Genomic DNA, 11,308 nt, shown 5'->3' with positions numbered 1-11,308 from the left:
GAGAAATTAGAAAATACCTAGCAAGTAATTCATTGACAATGGCGAAACAACAGATGTAAATGTTTCATTCATCAGCATCAGCCCGACGATTCACTTAATTCGTTAGGGGCAAGTTGAGTTGCTGAACTAATGTTGCAGACTTGCAGCTGCTACTACTATTATTATGTACTAGAGCTACCAATAGTACTTAGATAGCTAGTCAGTTGCCATTACAAAAGTTTTTCGACTCCACAGCTCTGCATTATCCAGAGAAGTAATCAAACAACACCGATTTTGAATGCCAACCTTCAGCAAAGATAGTAGAGGCACACAATTCCCAAGATGGTGATCTCCAGTTGCAGCAAGTACCTGCTCGAATTAACTGCATTGAGGTTACTGTAACCGCGAGATAAATGTGGGTCATGCTTATCATGATCTCCATTACCACTGCCTTCTGTCGGGGTGCTACCAGGCTGCACTGGCTGAGCTGCTGCACTGTTGGACTGTGGGGTCTGGTCAAGTGGGTTATGCTGATAAAGAACCTCGACACTAAGCTTCAGACCCATGGAGCAATGGTGAGGCCTGCCACAGACGAAGTACCTCCAACCAGGCTGGCTGAGCAAGATTACTGTCTGCCCGTTGGTGTCCTCATAGGTCGATATAGGGCTGGTGGTGCGACATGTAGCAAAATCCGATTTAGTAAGTTCAATGACGTCATGATCTGGGGTGTAGTTGAACACTGCCATAGTCATATGTAGCGCAACCATACGTTATTCAATCAATAATCACGGCTCTAAAAATCCGCTATGAATCCATAACCAATTACTCTACAAGATTAATCATAATCACATTCATTACTTAAACCAATTTACAAACCTACATTTTCCATAAACGATCCATAAAATTAGCTAGTAAAGTATCCAATTAATAACACTGAATTTGTCTCAAAATCACAGCATCAACGAAAAAAGTTGGACCAAATTTCAAAATAACAGAATCAACCAAAAATTAGACCAAATTTCAAAATAAGATGATCAACCAAAAATGTTGGACCAAATTTTACAAAAAATTAATCCACCAAAACAGTTGGACCAAATTTAAATAATATCATCCATTACTTATACCAATTCACAAAATAACAATCTATTATAGTGAACAAACATGATCAAGCAACCGCAAAATCACTTGTATAGTTGTAAATATACGATAATTTTCAACTTAATTTTCAAGAAGATAAACCAGAGGTAAAATGATTTCATTCAAAAAACATGATATAGCAATCATCAAAGAATTTAATGTAAGCTTGAATTAGAAGAAGAGAGAGATACCGAGGGAGTCGTTAACGACGAAAGAGGTAGAAGAAGACCAGAGCGAGATATTGGAGGAGAGATCCCAACCAGAAGAATCACCAACTGTATGATTAACAGCAGCCGATGCACACCGAAACATAATCGCCGACAGTATCAGAATCACCATTATCGCCTTCACAGTTGATGCTGGACTCATCATTCCTTCCATTTTTGTGCTTCTTGAGAAATTTCCTGCAAAAAACAACAATAATTTGATGAAATCAACCAGATTATCATCAAAATTGAAAGAAATTGCAACAATCGAACTGAAACTTGAGGAGTGATAATCGATTAAAGAAAACAACAAAAGTAAAACAAATAATGTCATCAAAATTAGGTGAAATTGAGCTGATTGTGTTAGCAAGCAATGATGAGATTGTAATCAATGATTTTGGGAGAAGTTTTACCTTAAATCGTTATTTAGAGGAGTTTTTTTCTAGAGAAAAAGAGAGAGAGAGAGAGGAAGTTTGTAGAGAGAGAAAGGGAAGATAATGGATTGAGGAAGATTAAGAGCAGAAATGCCTGAATTTTATAGTAGAGTTGTAGTAGCTCTGCTTCCCGCCTCTTTGAATTTTGTTTTGTGAGCATCGCGTCCAATCGCAGCGAGCCACATGTACAATAGTTTGTTATTTTCAACCAACAAATTTTTTTTTTTTTAATTTTTTTTTCTTAAACCACCAAATGTTCTTATATGTTTCTCAAGTTTGTTTATCACTTGTCAAGTTTCTTCCACGTTAATGATTTCTCTTGAAAAATGTTTGGAAAATTCCTACTCCAAAATTATAGTATTTTTTAAAAATAATTTCCTACCGTACACGTCACTGATTTGTCGTATTTTTTTTTAATTTTTTTTTAATTTTTCATAATTTAATAGGAAAACAGATACTTGAAATAGCGGGTCTGTCAAATAAATTGCTGCTTAAAGGTAGCGTTTTCAAATATTTGTAAAAAAAAAAGGCATGATTTGAATATTTTACTTTCTCCTTATTCTCCTCACTTCTCATTTTTAACTGTGAATAGCCAAAAAAACCTCTGGTAAAAAGTTAAGAAGACCAGTCACCCCTTCCACCGTTTGACACGTGCTGCTGCTGCCATCGAAGGTTCGGCCACTTCAAGTAGCGGTATTCAGTTTTTAGTTAAGAAAACCAATTATCAAGTTTACCGGTAAGAAAAAAAGTCAGTTTTCCCCACTTGTTTACATGGACAATAAAGATGGAATAGACACTGTTTTTGGAATTGGATGTTTTGCTAGCATTATTCATGGAAAAGGCTCCTTCGATATGAGAGATGATACACATAAACTTGGTTTATGTAGGGCCAACATAAACTTTCAATAAAAAAATTAACACATCACCCTAAGCCAAAAACAAAGAGAGGGAAAAATGGGAGGGAAAGAATTTCACGATGGCGCTAATTCTGCGGATTTTTTCCTCCTTTATTTTTGGCGCTTAAAATTTACTGTGTTACTAAACAATTATATTATGATACTAATAAATAAAATTTGTAGCTAGAAATAATAATGTAGTCATTAATAAAGAGAGAGATTTTTTATAAGAATTGAATATATATCATTCAATAATATTTTTTAAATTACAAATTAAAAAAATATTATGAAAACGCCTGTGAAATTCTTTTTTAATGCTCTTTCTAAAGACATCCATATTGATATATTTTCAAAAAAAAATTAAATAGTTGGACAATTTTAACCTTACTATAGTGTTGTATTTTACCTTTATTTTTTGCTCTCGATACCAATAAACATCGTTTTGTTATCCAAAATGAATTTAACTTTAAAATAAAGCGATAAAGTATAAAAATAGCATTTCAAAGGATTACAATAAAATAGTTAGTGTAGTTTTGGGGGTGGGAAAAAATGTGGAATGGTTTTGGGGTGGAAAAAAAGAATGTGGGTAGTTTTGGAGGCAAGGGATTGTTTGTGCTCCTTAATATTAATATGAGTTAATTGTTTATTATAAGGCACTACAATTAATCTTGTAACATACAACTATTATTTACTCTCGGTCAATTATTTTACCAAAATAAAGAATATACAAAAATAAATATTTATAAAGTAAGAATAACTCTTCAAATTAAACATCCAATATTAATGACAATACTTTAGTTGAAGGGCTAAACTAAAATAGTAAATAATTAAAATCAAATAGTGGAGGGTTAAAAATATTTCATTTAGAATACAAAAAATAGCTATATATGCAAATTAAATAAAAATAAATATATTGTTAATAAACTTAAAAATACAACAAATAGCTATATATGCAAATTAAATAAAAAAATTAAATATATTATTAATAAAACTTAAAATTTTAATAATTTGGAATCTTTGTTTATATCTTGTAAGTAGATTTCTAACTAATCTTCGTTTCATTAGTATTTAATAATTAGTGAAGGGTTAAAATCAAATAGAGGGGGGTTAAAATATAAAACATTTTTGAAATACATAAAGTAATTATCGATCGGTTACTAATAAATATAGCGTTATGTGAAACAAAAGTTTCAAATAATATATTAATACTTCCTCCGTTACAATTGCAGCTTTAGAATTTTTACTTTCACACCAATAATACCCCAAAGTTTGGTCGAATATTGTTTGTAATACTAATAATTTAATCTAATATGATCTTATTTTTTAATATTAGATAATCGGTTTTTCCAAGGCACAAAAATTATTAAACTTGTAGTGAAACATACTAATCACTTATTATTTTTAAAAATGAAATGATTCTTCTTTATAATAATACAACTACTAAGGGCCTGTTCTCATACGATTATTTACAGTTCAGTTCAGTTCAGCTCTAATAAGTTCAGTTCACTTCAGTTCGGTTTAGTTCAGCTCCTACTTTCCTTCTCTTGTAAAATATTCATTTCAATTCAGTTCAGTTCAGCTCTAATAAGTTCAGTTCAGATCCATTCATTTCAGTTGAGTTCAGTCAATGAGAACATGCCCTAAATCTTGATAAATTGTTTAACCAAAAAGTGAAATTACGCTATTATTACTAGATAATAATTGATTATTAAAACACATTTATTAATATTGTACAAATACAAACACTTGACTAGCAAATAGTGAGATTATACAAAAATAATCATTTTCCAAATATAATAGTGAAGGGTTAAAATAAAATGGTGGAGGGTAATAATAAAATAATTTTGGATTATAAATAATAGTTATCGGTTACTAAAATATATTTAATTTTGTCAAAAATTGACGGATTTAAAAATGCAAATAAGTAAAGTTTTAAAACATATTAATTATAATACTTAAAATTTTCGAAACTTTGTTTACACATTATAAGGACATTTTTAAAAAAATTACAATTGTTATTTTGTAAAAAAGTGAAATTATGCTCCTTGATATTAATACTACCAGAAGTCTAGAAACATGTCTTAAAACTTACAATTGTTGCATCAATAACCAAATTTGGGGAATATTTTTCATGTTAACATCTTCATACTTTATATACTACCTCCGTTAAATTTTAGGAAAATTTACATATTGTAGCCATTTAAAGTTCATATTTTGCAAATTGCAGCCATTTAACAAAAAAAATTGCAAATTGCAACCCAAAAGTTCGTATAAATTGTAAATTGCAGCCTAATTCAACTTTTTCATCGGTTTACATGTCGAAAAATCTTCGGTTAAGGTTTTAGGGGTCATTTTAGGCCTTAAAGGTACGAATTGAGCTCGGAATTAGCAAAAAAAACATAAGTGTCTCATTTTTACAGTTTCTCACAAATCGATACATTTTTGTTACGCAAAACGAGGCACTTGCGTTATTTTTTTTTTTTTTGCTAATTCTGAGCTCAATCCGGGTCCCTAAGAACTAAAATAACCCCTAAAACCTTAACCGGAGAGTTTTCGACATGTAAACCGATGAAAAAGTTAAATTGGGCTGCAATTTACAATTTATACGAACTTTTGGGCTGCAATTTGCAATTTTTTTTAAATGGCTGCAATTTGCAAACTAATGGCTCACATTGCACCCACTCTCATTAATGGCATTCTCGTAATTTCTCTATTTTCAAACCTTTTTTTTCTAGTTTTTTAACTTTTAAGGCAATTTCATTTATTTTAAGACTGATTTCATTTACTTTTACTAAATTTTCATTTACTTTAAGACGGATTTCATTTACTTTTACTAAATATTCATTTACTTTTGAGAAATGAAACTGGAAACTACTTTATAATGTAAAAATATTACAAAAATGCCATTAATGATACGAGAAGCATGTGAGCCGTTCGATTAACATGATCTAAGGGCCTAGATTAGTTCATAGTTCTTATTTTAGCCTTGGTTCTCATTATAACTTGGTTATATATATATATATATATATATATATATATATATATATATATATATATATATATATATATAATTATTTTGATGGAGTCTTCATACTTTATATTTTAATAGTATAAATTGCCATTATTGAAAAACTATAATATAGATTTGAATACTAATTATATTATTGATTTTATTGTGATCTAATTAATGAATATTATTGTTACCAAATAAATTAGAAACTTACAATAATTACAACCCATTTTATTTTTAAGAAACCTGATTTTTTTTCTTTATTTTAATTATCAATTAATTAACTCCAAACGTTTCATACATAGAAAAGTTTGATTAAGATTTAATATATTGTCCTTGTGAATAATCCAATGTTTTCTAACATTTGTTACTAGTCAATAATCTAACTTGACATTTCATACACTGATGTTTAAAATCTGGAAAACTGTTCTTAAAAAAACAATCTGGAAAAATTGAAGAACATTGGAAATAATGAAATTTCAATTCATATAATATTGTACGATTCGATTGAATAACTATATGATATAACATAATTTTTCTTCAATACAACGAAGCTAATATGGTGTATGATCTAAAAAAAAAAAAAGCATCCCTTTTTTTCTAGTTTTGAACATAAGATTCATACAAATAAAAATAAGAAATAAAATTCACAAACCAGATCCTTAACACAACGATAAATAAGATATAATTAAAAAAAATTGTATAACATAACATTGTATATGTATTCATACGAATTTATGAAAAAACATAAGCCAAATATAATAAGTGGAGAATAATTCTTGTAACATGAACAACATTATATGAAAATAAATAAAACTATATTATAGAAAAAATCAGGGGAAAAAATCATACTCCTTCCGTGTTTTTTTAAGTGTTACACTTTAATCTGCACATAGTTTTAGGCAATTTAATTGACTTAAATAAAATAAAAGGTAAGTGGGATAGTTGGAGTATTAAAAAATTATAAAAGAAATATAGTGGGGTTGATAATTTATAGAAAAGTAATGAATATGAGAGGAAAAATATAATAAAAAAAGTAGTAGTGGGTTTGGGTGGGGACCATGAGAGGAGAGAGATATAATATTTTAATGTAGGTTTTGCCAAAAAAAAGAAAGTGTAACACTTACAAAAACACGACCGGAAATGGGAAGTGTAACACTTAAAAAAACACGGAGGGAGTATCAAGAACTTGAAGAACAATGGAAGAGAGAAGAGAAAAACTGGACAAAAAAAATCAGCCAAAAAAAATGAGAGGAGAGAGAGTGGGGTCATTGGAAATGTGGGTGCATTGATTTTGCCTAGAAAAAATAAATCAGATTTGAAATTTTGGTTTGAATTTTAAATGAAATGTTTAAAAATAATATTTTTGGGGCTCAAAATATTTACCAATCATATCATGCCACATCATCAGTTTATATATGACCCACATAAACCTGGTTTATGTGTAGCCATTATTATTCATGGAAAGGGCTCCTTCTATACGCAAAGGCTACACATACACTGAGTGTATGTAGGCCAGACATACACCAGTGATGTGTCGGGCTCCTATTGACTTTGCATTTGGGTCCTAAAAAACAAAAATAAAACTCAAATTTCATTTGAAATTTCACATTCAAATTTCAAATTTGCTTGAGCCCCATTCTCCCCAACCACTCCACTCTCTCATTTCGACTAGCCTTAATTTCTTTTTGTCTAATTTTTTCTCTTCTCTCCTCCATTGTTCTTGTTCTTCATGTTATTTTCTTTTTTTTTTCAAAATTTTGTTTATAAAAATGATTTACATGTTAAAAATTATAATATTCTGGAGTTAAAAATTATAATATTCTGGATTTGTGGAATGGATTTGCTTCAATTTTTTGTACGATTTTTATTTTAAATATTTATTTCACAAATCCCCAATTTCTAGGGATCTTCTCTCTCCTCCATTGTTCTTCATAATGTTCATCTCTTCTTCTTTAACTGATTCCCAGATATGTTTGTGAAAATAGTTTTTATGTTTATAATTTTTAATATTCTGGATTTGTGTACACAATTTGCTCCATTTTTTTTAAAGATTTTTTATTTTTACCTTATTTTCTTTTCTCCATCCCTTGTATTCCCCAATTTCAAGGGTTCATAATCGCGTTATTGAGTTTAATTCCAGTACCGAAGAAATGGAATTAAACTGGAGAATTACTCCCGTCAAAATTATCCGAATTAAACTGGATAATTGGATGCATAACAACAATTTGGGGATCGAATTTGCCGATTTAGTCAAATTTGAAGAAATTTTTGCGGACTGCACAATTATCGTAAATTAATGTGAATTTGTAATATTAAACATTGTTGATAACAATTTCTAATAATGAAACTTGGTGTTTTCCATTAGACGATTTATCATCAACCCAATTCGATTATGATGTAAATAAATTGAAACATAATATTTCGTTGAAGAAAAATGACACATCGTTAATTCCAATGTTTTTCGGTTTTTCATTATCATCAACATCATTGATTGATTAGTTAGGTTATTTTTTTGTAACACGAGATACAAGCTGTAGTAATCACAATCATAAAACACGGATCACTTTTATTTATCCCAGTAACTAATTAAACACAAATTTTGAGTTCAAAATAAGAGATTCGTTGTTACTAAATTAGATTTTATTGCACTTTAATTTCTACGTATTAATATTTTGTTGTTACTACTTTTATGTAGTGGAAAATATTAGTAAAATGTTAGTATATTACACACACCTCAATTCAAGAAACAAAATCAATAATCATATTGTAACCAATAACATAGAAGAGAATTTTCAAGACCGAAAACAAAAGTATCGTGGAAAATATAAAGAGTTTCCTTACTACGTGATTATTTTTTTTTTTTTTTGGGCATAATTTCACTTTTGGACATTTATCGATCAAGAGTTACTATGTAGTCATTTCTAGAATTAATTGTTGCCGTATTGCCATATATGGGGGTCAAAATTTGATTAGTTTGACCATACATTACCGTTTAACTTAAGAAGATAATAATATAGTCACGTGATCTTGTTAGATTTGTCTCTTTATATATTTTTACTAAAATCGCATTGATATATCCTTATAAGAAGTAAAGAAGATATATATTGTTACGTTGTTTATTGTATATATATGTTGTAAAAAATTTTACTTCATTTGTATCATTTTTGACAATATTCTTACATTTATTAGTATTCGGTATTATTTTTATGAACTATAGTTGTTTTTATTGTAACCCTACACTATTTGATTATAACCCTTCACTACTTACTTTTAGCCCTCTAACTTGAGTTTTGTCATTAGCATGGAGTAGTTATTGAATCAACAATGAGTCTTTTTAAATCATTGATGTAATTATATTCTCGCGTTAATGATAGTTACCTTGTTTCGAAAACTCTTAAGATTAGTGTAGGGAAATTTATACCCCCTAAAACATATAAGAGAATTGAATTTTCAACAATGAAATATTTAATATAGAAATTTGTGATAGTATCTATTAATAAGATTCTATTGTACGTTTAATTTTAATATTAAGTAATATGATCATATTAAAAAATTTAACGAATAGTGAATGGATTATTTATTGTAAAAATTTGGATTCTCCTTATAGTAAGGCTAACAAGGATACACCTCTTTATAAGAAGTAACAAGTATAAACATGTTTTTGTATAGTCACATTTATTTGTAAACGATAACAAATTTAAAAGTTACAATTGTTAATTTTACATACACTCCCTTATTTGATTTTAAAACTTTACTATTAAATTTGAACCCTACAACTTAAGCATTATCATGTGCTTGCTATAAGTGTAAATTTTGTTTTAAGCAAATAAATATATTCATTTATCGCTAACTTTTGTTTAGTAACGATAAGTAATTGCCTAATATTGGAAGCCTATGTAATAGTTTGTCAATAACGTCGTTTTATAGTATAATAATTTAAAGCATCCATATTTAAACATGGTGAATATCCTGCAATCTTGGTTACAATTGCAATGTACAATCCGTATTCTATGCATTTAAGTCCCGAGTTTGAATTTTTTCTTGTTAATTATAAGTGCCAACTTTTTAATTTTTTTTTTTTTTTTTTTTTTTTTTTTTTTTTTTTTTGCATTTGAATAGTACTTCCATCAATTGTTTAGTAACTAGATATTATACTCCAGAGAATATACGTGTCACTATCAAGTTACTAATATATACTCCCTCCGTTTTTAAATACTTGTTCCACTTTCCTTTTCCAAACGTTTTTAAATACTTGCTCCGTTTACTTTTTTGGAAAGGTTTTACAATATTTAATTCATTTCTCACACTTGGTGGACCCAACATAATACTCTCTCTCATTTTATTCTTCCACTACTTTTGCTTTTTACAATTTTTTATTTTCTCAACTACCCCACTACCTCTATATTTTATTACTTTCTTCAATTTCTCATAAAACTCCGCGCATAGAGAAATGGAGCAAGTATTTAAAAACGGAGGGAGTATTATTCAAATACTTAAAAACTGTATTTTTTTTATTAAATTAAAATATATAAACATTTTAACATCACGAAGAACTCGATTCTTCTTCTTCGTCGAACCAAAACAGTGGATTATACCCAGAATTGTACAATTCCAGAAAGTTTATCAAAACCAGATCACTTGATTTAAATAAAACAAAATATTTATAACATTCAAGTTAAATAAACACTACAATTATTGTTGGATTATAAAAAAACGTTAACAATGAAAATTGAAATTACAACATTAAAGTTCAAAATTTTATAACTTTACATAAAACCTTATATATGGAGTGTGTAGATTGAAATATTGATCATATGAAATACATAGTTAGTTTTTTTTTTTGAAAGCATATGAAATACATAGTTGAACACCATTGACTTTGTTAAAAAAAAATAAAATTACCCTACCGGAAAATATTTTCGTCGTTAATGACTTTCTCTGTTTTATTTATTTATTTATTTATTTTACATTAAATTGATGATGGGGTTGGTGGGAAAGGTGGCCCCCAACATCTTTAGCATTGGCGTTAAACAAGTTCTCCCGCCTAATAGACTTTATTGGTGGTACTTCCATGAAATATTCCCCCCCCCCCCAATTTTCCCTCTCTTTTATTTGGTGAATGGTGAGGTGTCCCTATTTTTATTGGGAGTGCATGTGGGGGCTACATACACTAAGTGTATGTGTAGCAGCTCGCCTATATGCAAATGTAATATGTTTTTCCTCAAAATTAATGAAACTTTTATTCTCCCTCGCATGTGGACGTAACCAATAAGCAGTTAATGAACCATGTAAATTTTATGTGTGTAAGTGTGTTCTTCATTAACATGATTTTGCTTGTCTTTCTTGCATTGTATATAATCCCATATACCGAGTCCTATTATATAGTAAAAACATATAAGTAAAAATAAATAAATAAAGAAGATTATTTAATTGTTAAAATTCGTTGTTTCCAAAAAATACTTATTTCACTGACTTATTTCTTTTATCACGCTTGTCAATGAGACGATTCTAATAAGACCCACATCAATACTTACTGTAGAATATTTTTCCTTACATATAATTCAATGACGATTAAAAGAGAGGTGGTGAATAGTGTAAAAGTTTAATAGGGTCAAGTAAAACAATGGAAAAACTTAGAGCTAA

General features: G+C 28.9%; 1 protein-coding gene across 1 annotated transcript; it reads right to left on the bottom strand.

The window, feature by feature from the left end:
• Nucleotides 1–47: 47 nt before the first annotated feature.
• Nucleotides 48–1,820, bottom strand: LOC110737337 (blue copper protein-like). The gene is made up of 3 exons (XM_021917695.1): nucleotides 1,736–1,820; nucleotides 1,308–1,520; nucleotides 48–718 (listed from the first exon to the last, which is right to left on the bottom strand). The coding sequence occupies exons 2-3, from the start codon at nucleotides 1,495–1,497 to the stop codon at nucleotides 288–290; spliced, it is 621 nt and encodes a 206-aa protein (XP_021773387.1). The 5' UTR covers nucleotides 1,498–1,520; nucleotides 1,736–1,820; the 3' UTR covers nucleotides 48–287.
• Nucleotides 1,821–11,308: the final 9,488 nt, after the last annotated feature.

Source organism: Chenopodium quinoa, unplaced genomic scaffold (assembly GCF_001683475.1).
Source record: "Chenopodium quinoa cultivar QQ74 unplaced genomic scaffold, ASM168347v1, whole genome shotgun sequence".
In the NCBI taxonomy this organism is placed as follows: domain Eukaryota; kingdom Viridiplantae; phylum Streptophyta; class Magnoliopsida; order Caryophyllales; family Amaranthaceae; genus Chenopodium; species Chenopodium quinoa.
Note: the sequence above shows the minus strand (reverse complement) of the source record. Positions and strands in the feature narration are given on the sequence as shown.